We start from the raw sequence: 25,737 nt of genomic DNA on the forward strand, positions 1-25,737 counted from the left end.
ATTTATGCCTCCTTTGCCTCATTTAACCCAACAAACCAATTCCAATACAGAAACATTCACCACAATATTATTTCGGAGCCAAAAACTGGAAACGATCTAAACAGTCAAGAGGAAAATAGTTAAATAAATTATGCAGCTATTAGATGTTTTTTAACAATATTAATGACATAGAAAATGCTCATGATCTGTTAGGTAAAAAGCAAGATGCAAAACAATATGAAATCAAGTTCATTTAAAAATTGTTAACATACACATGTACGTCTGAATTATACACAGACTTATAGACCAGTGACTTGGGTGCCTTTGGAAGCATTTTTGATCAATGTACAATCTGATGATCCAAGTCAGAGGCTATTTGATTGCAGCACTAGGACGTGGGTAGCAAAGACTGTGCCATCAGGAATCACCAAAGACCCCAGATCCACTAAGGGGGGCAATCCTCCAGGATGGGAGAGGCTTCAACAGGAAGACAAGGAAGCGGGATGCCAGAAGCGCAGCACACTGATTCAGCTGCTTTACTTTCGTTTGCAATCCTACTTTGCTATGGTTTTCAATGAACCACAGTACATGGCCATAAACTAGATCTAAAGTAGGATCTAGAAATGTTATGTGGAATTCACAGAAGCAGAGTCCCAGTGTTAAAAGGAACAAAAGCAAGCTAATACATTTTCTTTTTTTTCCTCCCAAAGATACACTACCCATCTATCACCACCCAGTGAAGGACGCATCATTAAAATGAAACACGCTCATAAAATCATGAATTTATATCTTTGCCATTTATTTTTTAAAATCTTATTCAAAATATTAAATAATACAATTTCAGATATGAAAAAAATTACTGCAAGAACAGTTCAGGTGTACTTCCAGTGTGCCCCCCTTCCTTCTCAAACAGTAAACTGTCCACCCAAGAGAAAGGATGGCCTACCCTGCCTCTTCCACCTCTACACAAACCATATGCCCACTAGCTCACCTGGGTTTTGTGAGTGGCGTTTAACATATATTAGGGGTTATGTTTTCTAAAAAATTGTTGTGACACCTATAAGTCAACTATGTTTCAAATCAGATATTTACATACTGATCAACTCCTTATGATAGAAAGACAAGTCAAAATTAAATATAGTAAGTAATTTCCAGTTGCTATTAAAAAAGAACAAGAAACCAAACACAAAGGAAGAAAGAGTCAGTGTACATATACAGCCTTTATGTATACAAACAGGTATCATTTTAATTTGAAAGCCCTAGATCCAATATTATTTAAATTACAATGTCTCCTAAAATTCATTCAAACTTACTATAAAAAATAAGCGAGTGAACAAATATGATATAATTTTAAACTCTGCCCCTTGCTTGAAAGCTTAGAGGAACCCGTGCTACAATCAATTGCTAAGTAAAAGCAATTGTATGTGTATTTAATAGTTCACAACAATTTCTACCTCTAAATTTAATTCAGTAATTCAAAGCAAAAAAGCTATCTATAACATCTTATTTACGTCTACTGCAAACTGCAGAGTCTCTATTGCCAGAATTTTTAGACACATTTATTAATGTGCTACTTAAAATCATGGTCAGAATGAGCAATAATAAATTATACATAAATTATCCAAAAATATCCAAAGCAGAGAGTCCTGGAAGAAAAAAATGTTACTTATATGTAAAGCATTATTACATACATCCTTGTAGATTACAGTTCGACAGCACAAAGAAATGTGTGCTTAAGAAACAGTATTTGGATGGCAGAAAGAGAATCTGAGTCAGCAATATCAGATGTGTTAGAATTTAATTATAAGTTTGGGATTTTTTTTAAGTAGCATTACTAACACTTCCAGAAGAAGTACAATAAAGAAATCTAAAACAATAAAAAACTAACAGGTAACACTTAGCTCCACATTTTGGACACCTGATTGAATTCACCTTTAAAAACATAGATAAAAAATTATATACTCCTTGTTCGTGATACTTAATTTCCAAAGCACCAAGGCAAAATAAAGAGAGGCCCACCTCCCATTTAAGTATGAACTGCCAATGGCAAACATCTGCACAATATCATATAAAAAGTCAAGCAAATAAAATTACATAATAAGCAAATGCAAATCACAGTGCTTTAAAATATATAATCATTGGTAATCTTCAGAGAAGGCATTGCTTCATTAACATTCTGGTCAAGACGATGATATTCCACTGTTTTGGAACAAAAACCATCACGCCATTTCCTGCTTTGAACCAGAAGGAAAATCTGGAATAAAACAAATCAGATACTCAAAAGAGAAAATAGAGGACATGCTTAAAGTTTTTATAACTGAAATAACTGTCTCCTAGGTTCCCAAACACAAAAGTAAAATGTCAACAACAAAAGGGCTATTTTGTTTTCCATCTTGTAAATAAGCTGAAACAGTGCTTTTAAAATTTTAACGTGTACAGAAGTCCCTGTTAAGACTGATTCCTGGCCTCTCTCTTCAGGGATGAACTAATAGATAGCAGTGGAGTCCAGGAACCCACCTGTTTAACAAGTCCCTTAGGTGTTTAAGTCCCTAGGGCTTCCCTGCTGGCTCAGATGGTAAAGCGTCTACCTACAATGCAGGAGACCCAGGTTCAATCCCTGGGTCGGGAAGATCCCCTGGAGGAGGAAATGACAACCCACTCTAGTACTCGTGCCTGGAAAATCCCATGGACGGAGGAGCCTGGTACGCTACAGTCCACAGGGTCGCAAAGAGTCAGACACGACTGAGCACCTTCCCTTTCTTTCTTTAGGCGTTTGTAATAGAGATGGTCCAACACTGAACAGTGGAATAAAACATAACTGGCATTCAAAGTTCCATCCACCTACAAATACAGAGCTAGTGAGAGACCAATGAACCGCAAATAAACCAACGCAAAACCAAAAATGAGATATTAGAATCACTGACTCTAGAAGCTGGAAGGCATTCTGAAATTACCTCCGTATCATTTTTGCCAGTGAGAAAATCAACGTCCTAAAGGGGAGGTGGGTGCTAGGAATCACAAAGCAAGTTACAAAAGTCAAGAACTGAGATTTCCTGACCAGTAAGTACTGAAAAGGACACTGTGTTTGATTTCCCTTTAAGTATTTAAAGAGTTTAACTGTTTAGCTCAGGGACTGCAGAGCCCCCAGATGAACCCTCACACTGAATTACCCATGCAGTCCTATGTATGCTCCTCTGCCTCATGTCATCCAACAAACCAATGTCAGTACAGCACGTTCTACACTACTACTAATAATCAGATTATTATCTCTGGATCAAAAATTGAAAACAACCTGAATACTCAACAGGAAAAAGTTAAATCATATAGCTATTCAATCATGTTTTTAAAGAATATTAATAATACGAAAAATGCTCATAATTTGTTAGGTAAAAGGCAAGATATAAAACTATATATGAAATCAAGTTCATTTAAAAATTATTAGCATACACATATATATCTGAATCATACACACATTTACAAGCCAGAAATATACCAAAATGTTTATAATGCTCAGCTTTGGGTAGTAGCTTGTATTTTCTTTTCTACATTTTTCTGCGTCCCTAAAAAAGACATCTAATACTTTAACAACCAGGGGAAAAAGTTATCAAAATAACATTACCTTCAATGTAAATAAATCATAAGTCCTAAATTAACATCTCTCTCCACAAGCACTCCCAATGAAGTAGCAATACCAAATTAAGACATAAAACCTTTAAAAAAAAAATCATCGGGCTTTGGCTTTGCTCAAAATCAATTGGCTTCTTTTTTTAAAAAGCACATGTAGTAGGCTTCCCTGATAGCTCAGTTGGTAAAGAATCTGCCTGCAATGCAGGAGAAAGTGAAAGTGAAGTCACTCAGTCGTGTCCGACTCTTTGCAACCCCATGGACTGTAGCCTATCAGGCTCCTCCGTCCATGGGATTTTCCAGGCAAGAGTACTGGAGTGGGTTGCCATTTCCTTCTCCAGGGATCTTCCCGACTCAGGGATTGAACCCAGGTCTGCCGCATTGCAGGCGGATGCTTTTACCCTCTACGCCACCAGGGAAGCCCCCGGTTCAATTCCTGGGTTGGGAAGATCCACTGGAGAAGGGATAGGCTACCCACTCCAGTATTCTTGGACTTCCCTTGTGGTTCAAATGGTAAAGAATCCACCTGCAATGTGGAAAACCTGGGTTCGATCCCTGGAGAAAGGAAAGGCTACCCACTCCGGTACTCTGGCCTGGAGAATTTCATGGACTGCATAGTCCATGGGGGTCGCAAAGAGTCAGACATGACTGAGCAACTTTCACTCACGCACTCACATGCAGTAAAGTATTCTGTCATTTGTTAAAAATCCATACAGACATACAAGCTGATGAGATACCACAATATTTTACCATCAACTGAAACCTGACTAAAAGAGGGAAAAAAACCTCTGAATAAGCGAAAGCATCAATAAGAAGTATGACTGAGACAACAGAGGGCAACTAGAGGGGGTGAAAAAAATCTCAAACTTACCTTCCTTTTGTTGTGATATGTAATATAAACAATAGCAATACAAAAAGCAAAAATAATAAGGTGGAAAAAGAAATGGCTATCTTCCTCTTCTATATTTGAGGGTGGGGTTTTAAAAGGTCTCTCTGACTGTTCAATTTCCACGTAGCCCCTGTTTTCTTCCAAGGCTTCACTGGACTCATCATCCCGGGGGCTGGTGGTCCAGTCATAGTCTGGTTCTCCGTAATCCCCGTTGTCCAGAGTGTCTTTGGCAGTGGACGGAGAACTGTTCAGTGTGAGAAGATCCTCCTCCTCTATGCTAGGATCTTCATTGTTATCACCTTCCTCTTGGGACAGAGAAGTAGTAGGCAAGGGATGAGGGGACACGGACGCCACTCCACTTTTTTCTGTACTAGTTGTGGGAGGGAGAGTGGTGCTGGTTTGGAAAGCAGGTGTGGTTTGGTTTTCATTTGTTAAAGCATTCGTATTTGGAGTAGAAACATCTGACTTGAGTATGGGCTGGTTCAATGACTCAATCTGTGATTGAACTAAAACAAGTAAAGAAAGAAATGTTACACTGAAATCTCCAAATTTATCTCCACCAAGCTAAAAGGAAATACACCTATATTTTTCACTAAACTAGGATTAGTCACCTTTCTGTTCTGCCGGTAGTGAAATCCAACCTTTGTGAAATTAGAACAGGGGACACAAGCGCTGTATGGACTTTGCCATCGTGACCTAAAGTCAGATCCCTCTCTATTCTTTCTTTTTCTTATGGTGGCAGGCTATGAAATGCAACAGGTCTCTTATGCTGCTTAAGTTCTTACTATCTGGCAAGGCAACTGTTATCTGATGAATATTTCATTTTCTATTTTTCACTTTTTTATTTCATTTTAAATGCAACACCCAAATTCAGATGCACATGTTACACTCTCAGCAATTATACTGTGTTTTCCTAGCCTGTTTATCCTTCTACTCTCTTAGTAGACCATTCACAGTTTGCTCTGTCCTCAAACTTCTAAAACCTTTTCTGTTCTCCTCATTGTCAAAGGCTAATATAGCTTCCTGACTTATCTCAGAAAAATGAAGCCCTCAAAAGAGAAGGTCCACAAACTACCAGAACTCTCAGCTCAGAAGTCCAACTGTCTACCCGACATGTCCGCTTAGATTTGTCATTCAAATTAACAGGTTCAAAATGAAATTCTGACTTTCACTGCTAGGAAGATGGAGTAAATGTATTTTTCCCTATTCTTCCCACTAAAAACAAATAAAACTCTTCCTAGAAAATAACATAGAAAATAACACAACTGTGAAAGGTGGAAAGAATAAGGCAGAGCGATCAGAGACCTCAGGACCTGAGAAACAACCCAGAGTTGACTATCCCGAATTTTCTTTTTACCTCATGTATTCCAGAGTTGGAGCTGAAGAATGCAGTAACCTGGAAACACCCAAGAGTATGGACAAAACAGGCCCCCAAAAAAGCCTGCTCTCGCCAGAAGATCAGGAGAGAGGCAGCCTAGCAAGAAAGAAAACTTTTAGACGACTGCTCTTACTCTCTCCAAACAAAGAGCACCACTCTCCACTCAGAGCAAAGACCAAGTGGGGAAGCTAGATTACCCCCTGACCAAGCTGCAGTGAGGTGCCCCTTCACCTCCATAAAAGGATGTGTCAGAGGAGGCCTAGCGGACAGTCAAGACTTTAGCCATGGCCCAGCAGTAACGAGGCTGTCCCCATCAGTACATCAGTGCAGGCGACAAGAGGAGCCGAAACTCCCACCTCTGCCCAGAGCTACCAGGACCACCACTGTCCTTAAGGCTCAACGCAGATCAAGCAGAGACCCTAGATGTCTAGCTTTAACTGCAAGTAATGTGCACCAACCCCACCTCCCCTGTCAGAGCAATGTCATAAAAAGCAACTAAAAGAGAAAGTTTAAGACCAGAATCTTAAAAACCCAAAGTACCACAACTTACCACATATGAAATACATAATCTGACTAGCCCTTTAACTATTAAAGAAACTGAATTCTTAATTTTAAAATTCCCCAAAATTAAATATCCTAGCCCAAATGAGAATGGAGAATTCACTGGAAAATTTCACTGGAGAATTCTACCAAATGTTTAATGAATAGTTAACATCAATTCTGTACAACCTCCTCCAGAGACCTGTGGAGGGAACACTTCATGATTCCTTTTATGAAGCTCCTGAAACCAAAACCAAAGGCACTACAGAAAAAGAAAACCACATATTGGTATCCTTCATGAACAGAAATGCAAAAATTCTTAACAAATTATTAACAAATAGAAACCAGCACTATAAAGTTCCCTGGTGACCTAGTGGTTAGGAGTCCAAGCTTTCACTGCCCAGGTTCAATCCCTGGCTGGGAAAATGAGATACCACAAACCACATGGAACAGCCAAAAAAAGAAAAAAGAAATCACCGATATATAAAATGATACTCCATGATTAATAAGGTTTATTTCAGAGATGCAAGATCGCCTCAATACTCAAAAATCAATGTAATCTAACAAGCTAAATTAACCTTGGCCTAAGACTCACACCTTTTGCAAAAATTAACTAAAACATGGATCACAAGTTTAAATGTAAAACTACACAGATTTTAGGGGCTTCCCTGGTGGTATACTGGATAAGAATCCAGCTCCAAATGCAGGGGACATGGGTTCAATTCCGGGTCCAGGAAGACCCCACGTGCCGTGGAGCAGCTAAGCCCATGTGCCTCAACTACTCAGCCCATGCGCCTGGAGCCTGTGCCCCACAAGAGAAGCCCACACACCACAACCCGAGAAAGCCCGCACGCAGCAGCAAGGACCCACCACCACCAAAGCTTACATAAATCCATTAAAATAATCATTTTTTTAAAAAACTACACAGATTTTAGGAAAAGACCGCCAACAAAATCTTCAGAATCGTGGACTAGATAAATTCTTAGACCAAAAACACAACACATAAAAGGAAAACCTCATAAACTGGATTCCGTCGAAATTTTAAAACTTTTGTTCATTCAGTAAAAGACTTTCGTGAGGAAGACAAGACATGCTATCAAGTGGAAGAAGTATCTGTAAGCCCCATACCCATCAAAGGACTAGTATCCAGAATACATGAAGGATTATGACAACTCAAAACTGAAAAAGCAAACAACCCAATTAGAACATGGACAAAAGACATAAAGAGACATTTCACCAAAAAGAGTATACAGATGGCAAACAAGTACATGAAAAGATGTTAACCATTAGCAAAATGCAAGTTAAATCTCAATGAGATATCACCATACACCTATCAGAATGGCTAAAATAAAAAATAATGACCATGTCAAATGTTGGCAAGGACACAGGGTAACAAGATCACTCACATTTTGCTATGGCTACATAACATGTGGCAACCATTTCAGAAAACAGTTTGGCAGTTTCTTAAACTAAATGTGCAACCACCACATGACCCAGCAGTTACAGTCCTGGGCATTTACCCTAGAGAAACGAACACTTATGTTCGCATAAGAATCTTTGCATAAATGTTTATAGCAGCCTTATTCACAATAGCCAAAAACTGGAAACAACTCAGATGTCCTTCAATAGATGAATGGTTAAACAACTGAAGTACACATACATGCCAAGGAACATTACTCAGCAATAAAAAGGAACAAACTACTGATACATGAAACAACTCAGATGCATCTCCCAAGAATTATACTAGGTAAAACCAGCCAACTCCCCAAAGCTACATATTATATGATTCCATACGTTGCATGCACAAAATGACAAGATTATAGAAATAAAAAAGATTAGCGGTGCCAGGAATTCAGGAGGGAGTAGGGATGGGGAAAAGTGAGGGTGACTGTTAAAAGAGCCACAGAGAAAGTCCTTATGGTGATGGAAGTGCTCTGCATCTTGACTGCATCAATATCAGTGTCTACCGCACTACAGGTTTGCAGGGTACTATCACTGAGAAAAACTGGGTAAAGGGTACACAGAATTTCTGTACTTTATTTTTTTACAACTGCAAGCGAATTTACAATTATTTCAAGACGAAAAGGTTAAAGACATGAATTTTCACTCCCCACTCCGAAAAGAGAAGACAAAGAAACAACAACAAAAAAACCCTGTTCTATCTACAGTCTGTCTCCTTCTCAGTTATGACAACTCCATTTCTCTGTTGTTCGAGCCTAAAGCCTTGCAGTCATTATTTTAACACTCCACATCCACTCTGTTACCCTACCTTCAAAATATATGGAGAATTTGAAGAGTTTTCACCTCTCCATTGCTACTGCCTAATCCAAGCCACCATCATTCCACCTAGATTACTACAGTAGTCTTCTAAGTGATCTGCCTGCTTCTACCATAATCCCCAGTGTCCACTCAACAGCCAGTCACCCTGTAAAACCTTATGCTTAATGATGTCACTGCTCTGCTTAAAACCACCCAGTCGCTCTCCGTTTCTCTCAAAAGTGAAATTCAAAGCCTTTATAATAGCCTATAAACTCCTATATGACCTGGTCCCCATTATCTCAATGCTATTACCTCTTACTAATCTTCCAAACTATTCTATCCCCACTGCCTACTTAACAGATAGCAGGCATTCAATAAACACTTACTGAACATGCTCTTGACCCAACTCTCTCCACAAATCCTACACTGCTTCCCAAGTACTGTTTCTGTACCTACTGAAAGTGAAAGTGAAGTCGATCAGTCGTGTCTGACTCTTTGCGACCCCATGGACGGTAGCCTACCATGCTCCTCCTCCCTCCATGGGATTTTCCAGGCAAGAATACTGGAGTGGGCTGCCATTTCCTTCTCCAGGGAATCTTCCCAACCCAGGGATTGAAGCCGGGTCTCCTGCAATGCAGACAGACGCTTTACCGTCTGTGCCACACCCTCTCAAAAACCTTTCTCATAGTTCTCAGCCAGGTAAATCCCCACTGACTCTTCTAAGGATATCTCCAACATCACCCTATTTGTTGTTGTAACTCCGATACCAGCATCAGGTAGGAGTCTACCAGGGAAGCTCCAGGTAGGAGTAGAGTTAATAAATACTGTTCAAGGAGCAAAAATGTGGAAATTAGGACTTCCCTGGTGGTCCAGTGGTTAAGCTTCTGTGCTGCCACTGCAGGGGGCACGGTTTGAACTCTGGTTGGGAAACTAAGATCTTGCATGCCCTGCAGTGCATCCAAACAATAAAAAACACTAGACGTTACATTCAAGAAAACAAACTTGGAATTCATCTGAAACATTTGATGTAAATTAGATCAACCTTCTGGACCACCACTCCTTCAAAGAAAAGAGGCTGACCCAGTCAGCTATGACATGTATTCAGAACAAAGTGGTAACTCTGACCTCACAGATTTACTTGTTCAAGTTTATATATATATATATATATATATATATGGCACCCCACTCCAGTACTCTTGCCTGGAGAATCCCACAGACGGAGGAGCCTGGTGGGCTGCAGTCCATGGGGTATCTAAGAGTCAGATACGACTGAGCGACTTCACTTTCACTTTTCACTTTCATGCACTGGAGAAGGAAATGGCAACCCACTCCAGTGTTCTTGCCTGGAGAATCCCAGGGACGGGGGAGCCTGATGGGCTGCCGTCTATGGGGTCGCACAGAGTCTGACACGACTGAAGTGACGCCGCCGCAGCAGCAGCAGCAGCAGCAGCATATATGTATATAACTTTAGATTTCTAAGTATATGTTCCATCTCTACCCTTCCCTATTTGATATTATCTCTCTAGTTAAAACTTAACTTTTTAAAAATAAAAAGTTTTTAATTTCTCTTCTACTGGTCCCTTTTTAAAAACTTCCTTACACTGTATCAATGTTTCTCTGAGAATTCATTCACACATTGAATTCTAAGAAACAATGCCTTAAAAATTGAATACATTACGTATTAAATAAATTAAGGCAACATCTGGGAGCAATATGATGGCAGAACGTAGAAAGCAGGCACTTTTGAAATAGCATGGCAGACCTGGTCTTACAGTGAGTATCCCATAATCCAAAATAATGCTTACATTAGTTTTAATTCATCAAAACAAACACATAAAACTAAAAAAGTCTCAGAGATTGCCAAGAATACACCCAAGCAAGCACTGAAAGTTTAAGAAATCTAACATGGAACAAGTTTAAATAAAACTGATATGGCAACTTTCTAACATTTTACGGTTACTTGAAGTTTGAAACTCAATACATTCTAGCTAGACTTCCATTTTCTTCTGACAAGAGTAACTATTTTGAAATCACTCTACCCTAAGGTACACTTACAAAGAACATTTGTATTAGCCAAAGTTCTACACATGCTACACTGTACTGCAAGGAGCTGCCTCCCTATTAAAAGCACATGTCAGAAGATTTTCAACCATCTTTCAAAAGTTGTTTCTGAAATTATAGTTACCAGCTACATATACCCCTAAACCATATATCTTAAGCATTCCAGCAAGAAATATAAATGTTTACATGTCAGTTTTTTCTTAGATGATTAAATGACCAAAACAACCATGCTACTTAAGTACTTTAGGAACAGGAATACTTGCATCAACAGGAGAAATCCCCCTTATTTACTAGCTGTGAAAGGACCTTAGGAAAATGGACCACAGTCCTTCCCCAGACTTACAAACACTTCTGGGACGGTGGTCCACACACTCTCAGTCCTGCTGGGGAAACCCAAGTAAGTAGTCACAGCACTGTAGCAGAGGAATGTGTGGCTAGACAGCCCCGCTGGCAAGTAAGTGAACACTATCCTACTCATACTGTTTTTCATCTGAACTCAGAAAAGATTTAGGCATAAGGATTGTGCCTCGGCCTGAAAATAAAAAGGAGCTACTACACAAGATACTGCTTAAATGCATTATAAATTATTAGTGCATTTGTTCCTCCCAAGTCTCAGAACATGGTTTACAGGTTTCATTTCTCAATAAGGCCTTCAATATTTTGATTAACAATGTAACATTTCTAAGAAAAGGAGTACTTAATCATGTAGCATTATTTAAAATAGCCAAGATACAGAAACAACCAAGGAGCTCATGAATCAATGAATGGATAAAGAAATTGAGGTATATATACAGGATGAATTATCATTCAGACATAAGAGAATGGAATCTTGCCATCTGCAACGTGAGTGGATATTCAGGGCATTACACTAAAGTGCAATATGTCAGTAAGAGAAAGACAAATATCATGATTTCATTTACATGTGGCATTTAAAAAACAAAACAAAAAAGCTAAACTCATAGATACAGAAAACAAAATGGTAGGGGAGGCAGGGGGAGAGAGTGGAGGTGAAAGGAATCAAAAGATACAAACTTCCAATTATAAATTAAATAAGACAAGCAGATGCAATGTACAGCATGGTGACCATAATTAATAATACTGCATACTGGAAAGTTGCTAAGAAAGTAAATCTTCAAAGTCCTCATCATAAGAAAAAAAATTTTTGTTAACGATGCAGGGTGCTGGATGGCAACTAGACTTACTGTGGTGATCTCTGTATACAAACATCAAATTATTATGCTGTACACCTGAAACTAATATATCAATCATGACTCAAAAAACTAAAAAAGAAACGTTTAAATCCTACAGATTCATCAAAATGAAGCAGGGCTATCTAGGACACAGAGGGACACAGAGAAGGGGGACTATGTTTACAAAGAGTCTCACTTGTCCCAGAACTCCTGTCCTCCTAAGCCCCTCAGAAGTCCAACACCAGCATTCTGGCTCTTTACCAAGCACCAGAACCTCCCAGTCCTCAGAGAGGCAACAGTCCTCAAAGATAGTTCTTTTCCCTTTCGCTCTCCAAAATATTCCATCAGCTCAGTCCAGTCACTACCCCTACCCACCTTCATCTTTACGGCTGATCTCACCGTCCCTTGGCCCAACTAAACCCCTGGGCACCCACCCCTACCCTTGAGACTCTCTCTGGATACCACACCTTCTAAACTCTTCAGCACCTCTCCCCTCTGTCCTCTCTTCTAGACCCTCCTAACTCCCATCTCTATAAATAAAAAGAAAAAAAAAAAAGCTGTGTGCCATTCCAGTTCCACAAGAATCAAGCTATTAGTCACTGCAAGTGCCCATCACAGTGGGCCTGAGGGGAATTCAGGACAGAGAAAAACAGGATGATATACGGGTCCTATCTAAGGAAATGCCTCTTTAAGGAAAAACTTTAATAACCCCAGATTCCTGTGTCTTCCCATATAGAGAAAAGTACTAAAATTATAACCTTCAGATCTGTTGTTACTAGCAATAATCTTTTGATGTTCGACTACATGTCCCAGCCAAAAAAAAAAAAAAAAAATCATACATATTCTGGCTCCTCTCTCCACCTCTTCGAACAATTGCTCAGAACTGAAAAGCTGGCTCCGCCCGCTACAACCTTTAATAAGACACTGAATAAACTCAACTCACAGCTCTTACAGTTGTGCGTTGTGGTTTTTTGTTTTGTTTTTTTACTCCACACCTCCAAGGAATTTTGGAGACCGTATCACAGCCATTCTCTGTAGCAACCCATTCTTCAAGACTCTCTAGACACCACGGCCACTCCTCCTTCCCCGCCCATCTACACACTCGCTGCCCGAGTCCCCGGAGCTTTCAAGCCCACTTCTGAGGCCTCTTAAAGACCCTACCTTCACAGACCCCTTCAGACAGCCTCGCCAGGGCTGTAGAGACCCTGCTCCTATAGATACCGCCACCTGCTCCGGACACTCGGAATCGCCCGTTCCCTCGGGGGCCCGTCTTGGCGCTCCGCGCCGGGGCCCGCCCCGTCTTCCCGCGCCCGCCCTGCCGCCGCGCCCCCTTTACCACTGGGCATGATGGCGGATGCAAGCAGGAGGGCCAGGACCAGCGGCCGCGCCAGCCCTCCGGGAACCTGGACACCTGGCCTGGGCAGCAGATTTGCTTGCTCCGCGCCGCTCATCCTTCTCCGGGCGGCGGCAGCCATAACGGTCTCGGCCACGAGCCTGCGCGGTTGCTAGGCTCTGCGTCGTGACGTCAGACATTGCGTAAAGCATCGCGGCGTCCGTAGGAGTTTGCGTCCCAGCGTGATGACGCCGCGGCCCGGAATGGAGTTCTGGAAACGAGAAAGGAGAGGTACAGTGGGATTTGGGGCAAGGGGGAGCACCTCAAAGTCGGCTGCAAACTAAGGATGTAATTTGTAAGGTGTGAAGACTCTCCCTCCCACGTGATGGGCTACTCTACAGCTAATTGTTTTAGAAGATTTTTATAAGTATTCAGCTTCGTAATAGAGTGATCCCAAAAGAGAAGTAACTGCCCTCCTCCTCCCAAAGGCAAAGGAAACATAAATATTAAGAATGGGTGGTGGAATTTTAGGTTAATGTTTTATTTTTTACCTTTCCCCATAACCATTTACTTCAACAAATACTTAGCACCTCCTCATATTTCAGTATACAGCACTGAAACTCCCCACCTTTGTAGAATTTCTTTTCTTGTGAGGGAGACTACAGTGTAAAATACATACTATATAATGGTAAAGGTTTTATGAAGGAAAAGCAGAGAAGTGGGCTAGGAAAAGAGGAGTAAGCTTCTATTTTTAAATCCTGTCACTTAAAACCCCCAGTATATGAAAATGCAAATTTAGAAGCTTCCAGAAGTTCCCTTAAGGTTCCAGCCATAATGCTGTGGTCTGTGTGTTCTGAGAATGTTTTCTTAATAAATGTGTGTAGGCTTCAGGTCATAAAATTACATCTGATTGATTTACAGGAAAATCGTGTCATGAAACAAGACATTTATTTCACCCCACAGCTTCTCCACTCGGGTCTCCATGATTCCCTAAGAAGCTTGCTCCTCCCCCGTATACAGCTGAGCTGCCTCTCTGAGGAGAGAGGGCCTGTGTTCTCCTGAATCTGGTTTCCCTTAACATTTATCTGGCCCTGGTGACCGCTCGGAAAGACACAAACTCTGTGTTGTCAAGAAAACTAAAAGGTCATTCATCTATTCATTTCCCCAAGCCAGCCACAAGCCCAAATAGACTGAATGGTACCCTTATTGCAAAACTTTCAGGATAGCCAGGGTTCAAAGTCCTCCCAAGTTCCCCTAGAGCTTTCCCTCTGTGAGTACAAAAACCATCACTCAGTTTTACCAATAAGTCTCAATTGTAGCATCTGCATGTTGGGAGATTCGGGCTTAATCAAGCCTTTTTCCTGTAATAAACACCTTCAGTCCTCTTTTTTGTCCCCTTTGTTCCTTTGTCCCCGTACTAGATTGTTTCAGTTCTACTGGTGTATCATGAACTCAGGGCATTTTGCACAATATTCTGACATGCTGCATGCAACAGACAATATACAGATGGAAAATATTCGCTCAGAGAGCCCTTTGTACCTTTCAAAATATCATTACTGTACCTAGCATCTGACTGGATGTACCCAACAAGCTTTATGCACCACAGTCTCTGAACACATTTAACAAAGTTCTCTTTGAAATAGCTGCAGGTCTTTATGAACCTAATGAAATATGACAAATACTGAGGCCAGCAGGTTTGGGGTGACCAGTTTGCTAAAAGTAAATCTGATACCTGTTTGGAATTGCCACTTCCAAACATCCATAAAAAGGAATTCTGCCTAAAACCATTTATCGATGAATAGGAATAAAGTTTACATTTGATGAAGCTGAGTAATACACATGCAGAGTTACTATTCATGTTTTGTAAATGCTTGAAGTCCACGTGTTATTTTTAAATACATATGGCAGAATCCATCCCCAGTGATCCATACCTTTATATGATCCCCTGCCCTTGGGAGGGACAGGTGAATGTGAGCTAGCACTCCTGTGATTAGGTTATGCTATGTGGACAGTTGACTTTAATGGGAGACTATCTTCAGTGGACCTGACCTAATCAGGTGAGCCCTTGAAAGGATTAGGACACTATAAAATAGTTATGGGGATGTAACGTACCATAATGTAATGTGACCGTAATTAATGGTCTTAAAACTTCTCATCAGGGACTTCCCTGGTGGTCCAGTGGTTAAGACTCTGAGCTCCCGATGGAGGGGGCATGGGTTTGATCCCTGGTTGGGGAACTAAGATCCCACATGCCACATGTCCAATAAATAAATAAAAACATTAAAAAAAAAAAAAAAGAAACCACATCATAAGCAAAAAACAATTCTGTACAAGTAATGGATGTTAATTGGACATCCGGGTATGGTGATTATTTCACAATACATACAAATATCAAATCATTTGTTGTACACCTGAAACTAACAATGTTATATGCCAATTATATCTTAATTTTAAAAATAAAATTTTTTGAGAATTAGGTGTTTGGGCTCTTTTCGAGGAAATAAGAAGTGTGGCAAGGATTTGCTGGTGAAATTTTTCTGTTCCAGCTGTTGCAGCTTTCAAAATGGAGAAGACCACGTGGCAAAGAATGCAGATGGTCTGTGTTTGCTGAAGCAGCCCCTAGCTGATGGCTGGCAAAGAAATATCAATACAAACCACTGTCTTAGAACTAAAGGAAACTTAATTCTGCTACAAGCATATGTGCCTAGAAGAAGACGCCAAGCCTAAGATGAAGTCACAGTTTGGCTGACATCCTCACTTCACCACTGTGAGAATCTTAAGAGAGCCCAGGTACTAGTGCTTAGACTTCCGACTGACATACCTGTGAAATGAGTAAGTATTGTTTTAAGCCACTAAATTTGTGGTAATTTGTTATGCAGCAATAGAAAACTAAAAATATCACACACATATAACCACAGCAAGAGGCTGAGAAACAAGATAAACATAAGCCCTGTTTATTTACACTTTTATTAATAAAGACAACCAAAGAAGGATAAGGTTTCAATATTTTATTCAAGTTTTATTTTAAGTGATGTTAATTACAGCATTTGAAGGGGAGAATCTAATTCCACACAAAATGGAACTCTAAAATGTACCCATTAAACTGCTAAAAAATAAACTTTAGTGGCGAGAATACAACAGAAGTCCAATTTAGATTCTGAGTGTTGTCACCATGTGATTACAGTCACAGAGACTCTTCCCAGCTTGCAGCTGGGGCTCTTAGAAGCTATTTCATACTCTGGTGCAAGGGCAAAAAAACCACAACATGAGAGGGAATTAAGTCCTGAATTATTGGCTTCATCACAACTTCTCCACCCCAAAATGGCACAAAAGAAACAGCTACCACACCCTGCAGACTACTTTTTGTGTAAAAGAGGTGATGGATGGAGGTGGAAAAAGTCCCTGCCTATAAAAGTCCCTTTCAGTTAAGTTTGTACACACCATCAAACAAAGAGCCTCTCCTCAATCAATTAGGGTAGGAAACCAAGGTTCAATTCTCAGGAAGTTACAATTTCATTCGATTACTCAATAGGAATTTACAAAGTGCCTGCAAATTATCAGCTTCCACTTGCAGCCATTTCTAGGTAAAAAAGAAACCTGACATCTCATGGGGCCAGCAAGCTCCCCACCAAGTCTACAGCTGAAAGGACCTTTTTTGAAATTGGGTTTCTTCTGTACCTCTGAAAGGGTAACACCCTAAAGCTGAATCATCTTTAACCTGGAAGTCTAACATGATATTTAGCAATACTTGCATCCCAGACATACAACATTAAAAGGTACACTAAATTCTGAAGGTAGCTATGCTGCAAAATAGTTTAAAATTAAACGATTGTACAGTATTCATTTATGCTTGAAACTCCAGTCCTAGACCAAGCTTGTGGCCACCAGCATTGACATTCTTGCCATCCAGCAGAGCCGACAGTGTCAGTTTGATACCTGCAGGAGAAATCAGGGAGAGGAAGGGAAGAGAGAGGTAGAAAAGAAAGGAGAAGAAAGGTTAGCTCAGGAGGATCACTGCAGCACACTGGAGACACCACATCAGGTTCAAAACCTGTTCCAGCCGTGTGTGATCAGCAGGAGCAAAACCACAGGGCCCTTCAATCCCTGTTACTCAACACCATCTGACTAATGACTAGGCAGCCTAGGATGAGCTGATAAAACAATAATGATTCTTCCACAGCTCACCCAAATCCACTTAAGGGACTGCTTTCCTTTATCCTCTCAATATCCCTGCTGTAATCAGCACCATGCAGTAACCTTCTTTAGCAAAAGCCCCCTGAAACAAAACCCTAGCCATGAATCAGACTCCAAGGTCTTACGCTCCCACTCACAGCACGGATACAAACACATGGATACATACACACCCACACAACTAAATGCTATTTTCTCTAGAATAGCTTGATTCTGCCCATCATGTAATCTTAGATGTCCAGAATTCAAAGCCCCAGTTTAACCAAACTAACCCCAAGGTGGTATTATTTCCTATAGCTGTAACATTAATTCGATGGACTGGCCTAGCTATCTTTGCAGAAGAAACCTGGAAACCAGTTTTACAATGAGGATGATCAACAGGCTGGTTTAAAGAACTTGCTGGAAATAAGTATTAGGTATACACTGGGACAAAGAATGGAAGAAAATAACTCAAAATGTAATATATGTTAGGCTTGGCCTTTTTTCTCCTACTTATCACCTCTCCTGTTCTCCAAATGTTTTATAATGATAGCACTCCTTTATAAACATTCAACTGTAAAATGATATACACTCATTTACAATGTTCTGTACAGTTATTTATAAGCAATTAACCTAAAGCAGCAAAACCAGCACCACATTTTAAGACAACTAATTTCACTAATACATACCTGGCTTTAGGGTCTGGGTATATCCTAATCCTATCAGGCTGGAGTTGTTCACTTTAGCCTAGTCAAGGAAAAGGTTAAGAGTGAAAATGTTAAATACTTCATGTTACCGTCTCCGAACTGAGTAAGAGCTTTTTAACCAACCAACTCTGGATTTCAGTATCAAATTCTATTTTTTCATGACCTCTTTGTTTACAGGATTCATTAAATTCAATATGAAATATATTAAATTTAGGAACTAGGTCTCAGAAAATAACACAAAGGGATAACAAAATTTTCAATTAAAGGGAAGTTATTATTTACATTTGATCCCTTATGGTATGTGGCCCAATTCCATTTATACTGAGTGTATCTGTATTTTTTAGTATATCTGTATTTTTGAGCAGGTGAGAACACCTTCACTTATGCCCAGAGACCTGAAAGACTTTCTTGTATAAAGGAGTTCTTCAAGATCTACTTGTTGCGATAAGGAAATACAGAGCAAATATCTGATGAGGTTATGAAGCTTTTGTTAAGTGGCAGAACATTGTTTGAATTTTCTCTTCATGAAAAACAGAAATAAAAACCATAATGACATGAAGGAAATTCAGCACAGACAAGCCTGAATATTTGGAGCAAAAGAATTCCTGGAGAATGACTTAAATCTTATACTTAGTGAGTGCTGATTAATAATCAATAAAGCAAATGAGTCAATAATAATTTTCCCTTTATTCTCCTGCCTGAGTTGTAGGGAAATCCAGGCCTCTCCCTGACCCCTTTCTGGGAAGTGAGAGGTCAGCAGAGCAAGCTCAGGCTGTGAGAACATCGAGTCCTGGCAAAAGCGAGAGCTACCAGGGCGCATGTTTTCCCGCTCACATGGCTGTTTTTAGACCTGGCATCTCCCACAGGAGAAAACAGGAAGGAAGGCCTCCAGGCAGGCAGTGCCCCATCTAGCTGTTCCATTTTGCCCATGCCATCCAAATAACATGGCCCCTTTTCCTTTGTTTTAAAGTGCCTAACCTTAAAGAAGCCAAATTCAGTTCCTATCTCAGGAGACTGTAAATTACACAAGCCAGCCCAGGAAGCATCCTGCAACATGAGACTTCCTCATTCTACCCCAAAAGGGCTACAGCTGGCAGTGCCCTATGACAACAGAGATGAGCTCAACAAGATTTAATGCAAAAACTGCAGCAACCCAAGGGTCTACAAGCTATGCTACAGGGGTCTGCAAGATAAGAGGCCAATCAGTCAATACGAGGACCTGATTTCTTAATATGCAGTACAGGAGCAGGGCAGGAGAATGAAAACTGAGGGGAAAAGAAACATTTAAAACCTTGGTTTCAAGGTTTACAGTCTGCAGCATGGACTAGGCACTGGTTAGAGAAGGAGGCTCCACAGCAAGGCACTCTGGGTCAAACACAAACCCCAGCTCTTAGCAATTGCCTGCCCTTGGGGAAGTCACCCAGCTGCTCTGAGCTTTCAGTTCCTCATCTGTGAAAACATGGATGGAATAGTTTTAAATCAGCACCTATCTCAAATGGGTTGTATAAGAACTAAATACAGCAATTCACATATAATAGGCTCCATACAGTGTTTGGCACCCACAGTAAGTACAGAAAGTCCTATTACTCTCATTGTTTTTTTTACTCATGGTAAACCCTTTCACAGTGAGAAGAATCACTATCTGAAGCATGGAACTCCATCAGCCCAAGGGATCAGGTGGGATCTCAGCGATGCATGATCCCACAGGTACCCACCGAGAAGCAGGCGTCAGGGTCAATCTGGTACTTGGCTGCTATTCCGAAGCGAGTGTTGCTGTTTCCTGCGGTCCAGGCCAGATTAACAGCAGTCTCCAACTTCTTGTTCACCTTCTGATAAATGGAGCCACCAAACTCTGTTCCATCATTTCTGCAAATAAGCACAGCACAGATACCAAGCAGCTTAGCAAGGGGGGCTGAGCTGGGCAAAGCCAACCAAGTCTTAACAGAGGATGGGAATGTTGTAAATGGACTGAACTGATCACAAAACAGGCACCAAATTACAAGCAGCCTGACAGGAATGGCACAGACACCAGGGCTGGGAGGGTTCACAGAAGGTAAAAGCTATCTCAGGCATCACTGGGAACATGCAAGGCAACTCAGTCAACTACTCAGGCTGCATGGGACTTGAAGTTTGCTTCCAAAATATTCTTTAAAATAAAAATGGAGACTAGGGCAATGGGATTGTGAATTCTGAGTGCTTTCTTCCTTCAGCTGCTAAAGTTATTATATTTATGAAATGCTGTATTATAAACATAGACATCAAGAACAAAGCCAGAAATGGTAAGAAAGTCCAGGCCATTCATACTCCTCAGAAGGCAGCCTATAGCCAGTGCTTAGCATCAGCTGCTGCACCCACTGCTGAGGGTGCACGGCCAGTAGGAGGAGCAGCAATTACAAAAGAACTTAACCTATAATTGAGGCTCGCTGGCCCATGCATACTGTTAAGCCATGCTGCAACACCTACAGTCTCGGTGAGCCCTGAAAAGGAGCAACCTGCCATATTATAAAATGTTTCTGTCTTTCAAAAATGGAATGAAACCCAGCAGACCAAACTGTTTCCTCTCTTCGCAGCCTCTGGGAATACCCTCTTCCCCTCCCTGACATTTTTAATATAAAAAAACAATGTCAAAGTTCTGCTCCATCATTTTGAGTGTCTCCAGTGGAAATGACACTGGAAACTGTTAAGGCAGAGCCTATATACTTTGGAATCCAGCAAAGAGCCTAGAACTCACTAACCCAAGAAAAAAATTGTTGCTGTTTCATTACAAACTCTGCTCTTCACTAATACACTCTCCTAAAGTAGATGCTCACAGAACACATTCTAAGTTCTTAAGTTCTCCCCTGAAATTTAGCCAGTCAGACACTGTGATTCCAAAAAGTATAGGAAGAGCCCAGACACCACCTGATCCATAGGGAATCTAACTTCTTCAGAAAGTCAGTATGCTATAAAACAGCAGCTTGTCAAACACAATAGATTCTGGATTGACTGGTATAACTCAAAGAGGCAAATTTTCTTGGGCTTAAATGTGTTTAAATGTTAGATTTCTCAATGCGTTCTAAAACCAGCAACACTTCCTTCCTGTACTGCACTCTTAAAACCATAGACAGAGGGAACTCGCTGTACAGAATTCATCTGTATGAAGCACACAGAATATCTGTTACACATCTGGGCCTCTGCAAGACCACGGCAACCCAAACTAGCTGTGTCAGCTGTTTCCATGCCAGTTCCAAAAATGAACCATGTCCACTTACTGAAAGCCTTGAGGCTCAGATAAGAAAAATAACTAACAGTCATTGCTCTTTCTGCTGCTGCTGCTGCTAAGTCACTTCAGTCGTGTCCGACTCTGTGCGACCCCAGAGACGGCAGCCCACCAGGCTCCCCTATCCCTGGGATTCTCCAGGCAAGAATACTGGATGGGGTTGCCATCTCCTTCTCCAATGCATAAAAGTGAAAAGTGAACGTGAAGTCGCTCAGTCGTGTCCGACTCTTAGCGGCCCCATGGACTGCAGCCTACCAGGCTCCTCCATCCATGGGATTTTCCAGGCAAGAGTACTGGAATGCCATTGCCTTCTTGTTCTTCCTAGAACTGTACAATTCCCAATTCCAAACCAAGGAAGCACTTTCTGAATCAGCCAAAATTCTCAATTAAAAAATAGTTGTATGCTTGTGATATTATTCCTATGACTTTTCTGCATGTTATCTTTTTAAAATTTACTTTTTTTTAACCTTTTTTGAGTATACACTTCTGTGAGTTTTTATAGACAAACCTGTATGGCCAGAATATAGAACAGTCCCACAATCAAACTCCCCTGTGCACCCCTTTGTATAACACCTTCCCTGTTCCCCTCTCTCAACCACTGGGCTGTCCATCTCTATAGTTTTCCTTTGATGTTTTAGTTTTAAAAGACTCACATTTTATTAATTTTTATGCTAATATACATCTTTGTTAATTTATTATAAAAAATACTCATTTTTTATTAATAGAAATGTTACTAGTTTAGACACACATACCATTTACTTGTCTGTAAATTTTAAGTCACTTCTTTAGTGACCTCTAGTGGAAAGAAAGAAATCTGGTAAAGTTGTTCCCAATTTATACCACTCATTAGTTTCTTGTATCTGCAGAGATATCACGGATGAAATTTTTGTTTCCCTTCAATCTAAATCAGTACTCTACTTCAACCCTCAAGTTTGATTACAAAGGGTCCTCTCTAACCTACCCTGTAATTTTCTCTTCCCTTCACAATACTGTCCAGTTAATAAACTTTTAAATGGACTGCCATGCAGAGAAGACAGTATTTAACTGAGACAATCATCTCCTAATTTGTCTGCCATGCCAACATTCCATTCAGTACAGCAAGCTGGTTCTCAGGCAGTATACAGAGAAAGAGAGAGGGCTACAACTCCCCACCCCCACCCTATTAACTACAATGAAAGGACCGCCAATGTCCGTAAGGCTGCAGGGAAGGGATGCTCCTGCGGACTGACATCATGCTCTTGCCACAACTGATCAGTCTTTCTATGTGCACCAGGGACAACATGTTACTGTCCACAGAATAGGAAGAACCTACATCACCTCAGGAAATGGGTGAGAAAAAAGAAAAACACTAGCAGGCCATTTGGCTCTTCTGATTCCAACAAACTCATTTCACAGTGATTAAAAATTGAGCTTAGAAAAAAATCATGAACACTTACACGTTAGTGTGAAGCTGGAACTCATCGGTCTTGTAGCCAACTGCAAAGTTGCTCTGAGTCACTCGAGATTTTGCAGTCTCAAAATTCATCTGGTAGCCAGCCAGCCAGCCTTCATAACCCAGCACCAGAGCACCCCGGATGGAAGGACCGGCTATGTCAAAATCCACATCGCAGCCCAGGTTGATATGTTCCCGCTTGTACCCTGTCTTGATTTTAGCATTTTTTTTCCTGGAGGAAAAGAAATCATATTAAAATCAGAAGTTAACTCATTTCATGACAACCACTCCAGAAATACACATTTTAAAACACTAATCCCTATTTGAATAGGGGAGTAGGAAGGCAAAGTCAGGGCCCCAGATCTCCTTAAGCAGCTGTTGCAACCTCTCTTCAACCAAAATCCAAAATAATGCAGAAATGCCACCTTAATGAAGTGAGAACACAGGCTTGTAAAAGAAACACTAAGTGATTTTTACTAGCATCTCCCTATGCTTAATGTAGCGACCTACACAGGCATTCATTAGGTAGAGTGCCACCATGTAATTATGAAACAGATGCATCTTTGTTATTTTCCCTATCTGTTGGGGGGAAAAAAGTCTGTCATGAAGGTAGCTATCTACACAGCAGCTCCTTTTCAACAATTTCTTTTCTGGTCACATCCCACAGGATGTGGGATCTTAGTTCCCCAGCCAGGGATTGAACCTGGGACCCCAGCAGTGAGTGCACCAAGTCCTAACCATTGATTGGACCACCAGGGAAGTCCCTAAACAGCAGCTTTTACTATGTGGCTCACTTAGTAAATTAAGAAACAAACACTAGATCCTTTCTAAGCAAATTCAACAGGCGGCTTTTAATTCAGTATCCATGCTATTCCAATGAGCATAGATTTCAGAGAACCAGGTAGTGAGGTAGAACCTGAGTTCCTGCGGTCATAAGGGGCCAGGAAGTCTTTGTAGTCTGAACAAGACCCCAGATTTGCATGTATGACCAGACCAGTGCCTCCCTTCCCTATTTCACAAGACCCAGCATTTCTCAGGAAGTGCAGGTGAGTTGTGTCACCTTCAAATACATTATCTTCATGCCTTTTACCAAAAATCAGCATTAGAGACAAGATCATATCTATCCAATAAAATTGACTATTTCCAACTGATAGTTTCTGTCATTCAACTGCAAAATGAACTTCATCCACAGCAAGAACACTTCCAGTGGAGACCTCAGGAGAAAGCAGGTATGCTTCAAGGATCAAGAACCACATAGCCCTGTCCACCCCAACTTCATTCATACTGAGATTAAAGCTTCACCTCCAGCACCCAGCTGTGGGCCCTAAATACCATTCCCTCCTAAAAGGAACCCACACTCCTCAGAAAACTGCAGATTACAGGTTGAGGCAGGAAAGGTGCAGGATGAGCTTGAAGCATCTATCAAAGCTATCAAAGAATCAATGTTGGAGCAAAAGGAGAACTAACATGAAGAGGCTCCCAAGGGCTTCAAACATGGGACAGTATGAGCAATGGATTGAAGTATATCAAACATTTCAACCTACGAACTCAAGACACATACACATTGGTCATCTTTAGAGACTAGTGAATCAATTTGTTTTGAAAAGTCAATTAAAAAGGCACCAAACACGTATCCCACCTTTCCTATACTAACTATACTGCAAGATAACCAGAGTTGATGAGAAGTTTCTCTTTATTGAAATATTCCAGCTAAAAAAAATGAAGGAAAGATAAAGGTAGAAATATCACCAGTGTGTAACCCCTTGAGTAGATCATGAATGGCACTAACATACAAAGAGAAAACCAGACTCCTGTGTGCATCCTTATGGAAGCATATTTCAGCACCACACCTGCCCAATGGACTCTAAATGTGATGAAGCCTCTAGACTTAGCAATCCACAGGAAATGTGGGGGACAGGGGGACAAGTTAAACAACACCACAGAATATAAACAGCAAAATTCATGTGTAATTCTAGAAAACAAATGATCTCATTTTAAAAAATAAATCTTGGGGGAAAAAAAAGATTCTTAAAAACTAAGATTTAGGGGCCATATGAACCAATCTTTATGTATGGACAATTTTTGATTCTATAAAATAGTTTCATGAAATCAGCTACATCTGAAGAGACTAGACTTAACAATATGAAGAAATTATGATTAATTTTCACAACGTAATATTGTGGTTATGCTTTCTTCAAAAGGAATCTTATTTAATGATACATATTAAAATATACACAGATAAAATTATGTGATATCTGTTATTCAAAATAATCTGAGGGTAAGAGGGATTGATTATGGATGTATAAATTAAACATGACTGGCCATGGGATGATAATTATCAAAAGCTCAGTGATGAGAACATGATGAAGGTATAATATACTTTTTGGCATTCATCTGCATGTTTGAAATTTTCAATAATAAAAAATGTAAAGATTAAACACTCCAAGTTTCAATGAGTCAAAATTTCAGAGATCACAGGTGAAAATAAAACGAACAGCCTTCCCTAGTGACAGTGAAACTTGCAACTTTTGTTCAAGTTGCTTCTGTGCATTTTTGCAAGCTTTGAAGAAAAGGAGTGACAACCAAACTCTCTCTCTCTCAATAAGAAAAACTTAAGGGACTTCCCTGATGGTCCACTAGTTAAGACTCCATGCTCCCAATGCAGGGGGAACATGTTCGATCCTTGGTCAAGGAACTAAGATCTTACAAGCTGCACGGGGTGGCCAAAAGGAAAAAAAGAAAACAAACCTATTTAGGTCTGCCTGCTCTTTAGGGGAAGAAACCTGGGTTATGACGATGTACCTAACTGGCACCAAGCAGGGTAGGATAACTAATGGAAAAAACAGCTGCTCAGAGGCTGATATTTAGAAAGAGGGAGAAACCAAGACATGGAAATAGCAGGCATCTTCTAAGCAC

At 40.5% G+C, this 25,737-nt stretch overlaps 2 protein-coding genes and 1 long non-coding RNA gene across 10 annotated transcripts in view; 1 reads left to right on the plus strand and 2 right to left on the minus strand.

The window, feature by feature from the left end:
• Window positions 1-757: 757 nt before the first annotated feature.
• Window positions 758-13,434, minus strand: C5H5orf15 (chromosome 5 C5orf15 homolog). Its single transcript, XM_004008797.5, has 3 exons — window positions 13,257-13,434; window positions 4,475-4,998; window positions 758-2,233 (listed from the first exon to the last, which is right to left on the minus strand). The coding sequence occupies exons 1-3, from the start codon at window positions 13,393-13,395 to the stop codon at window positions 2,102-2,104; spliced, it is 795 nt and encodes a 264-aa protein (XP_004008846.2). The 5' UTR covers window positions 13,396-13,434; the 3' UTR covers window positions 758-2,101.
• A 58-nt stretch (window positions 13,435-13,492) lies between these two features.
• LOC105607070 (uncharacterized) lies at window positions 13,493-20,310 on the plus strand. The gene is made up of 3 exons (XR_001040480.4): window positions 13,493-13,544; window positions 15,800-16,085; window positions 19,757-20,310. It is a non-coding gene; the product is annotated as an uncharacterized LOC105607070 (long non-coding RNA).
• VDAC1 (voltage dependent anion channel 1) overlaps window positions 16,247-25,737 on the minus strand; it is a 34,536-nt gene continuing 25,045 nt past the window's right edge. For 7 of the 8 annotated variants that reach the window (XM_042249335.2, XM_042249332.2, XM_015095470.3 and 4 more), the window contains exons 6-9: window positions 22,826-23,053; window positions 19,846-19,996; window positions 18,113-18,170; window positions 16,247-17,189 (exon numbers count right to left, since the gene is read on the minus strand). In XM_042249335.2, the coding sequence (XP_042105269.1) occupies window positions 17,098-17,189; window positions 18,113-18,170; window positions 19,846-19,996; window positions 22,826-23,053 (529 nt within the window). In that variant the 3' untranslated portion in view covers window positions 16,247-17,097. 8 annotated transcript variants of the gene reach the window in all.

The sequence above is a fragment of the Ovis aries genome, chromosome 5 (assembly GCF_016772045.2).
Source record: "Ovis aries strain OAR_USU_Benz2616 breed Rambouillet chromosome 5, ARS-UI_Ramb_v3.0, whole genome shotgun sequence".
Lineage (NCBI taxonomy): Eukaryota > Metazoa > Chordata > Mammalia > Artiodactyla > Bovidae > Ovis > Ovis aries.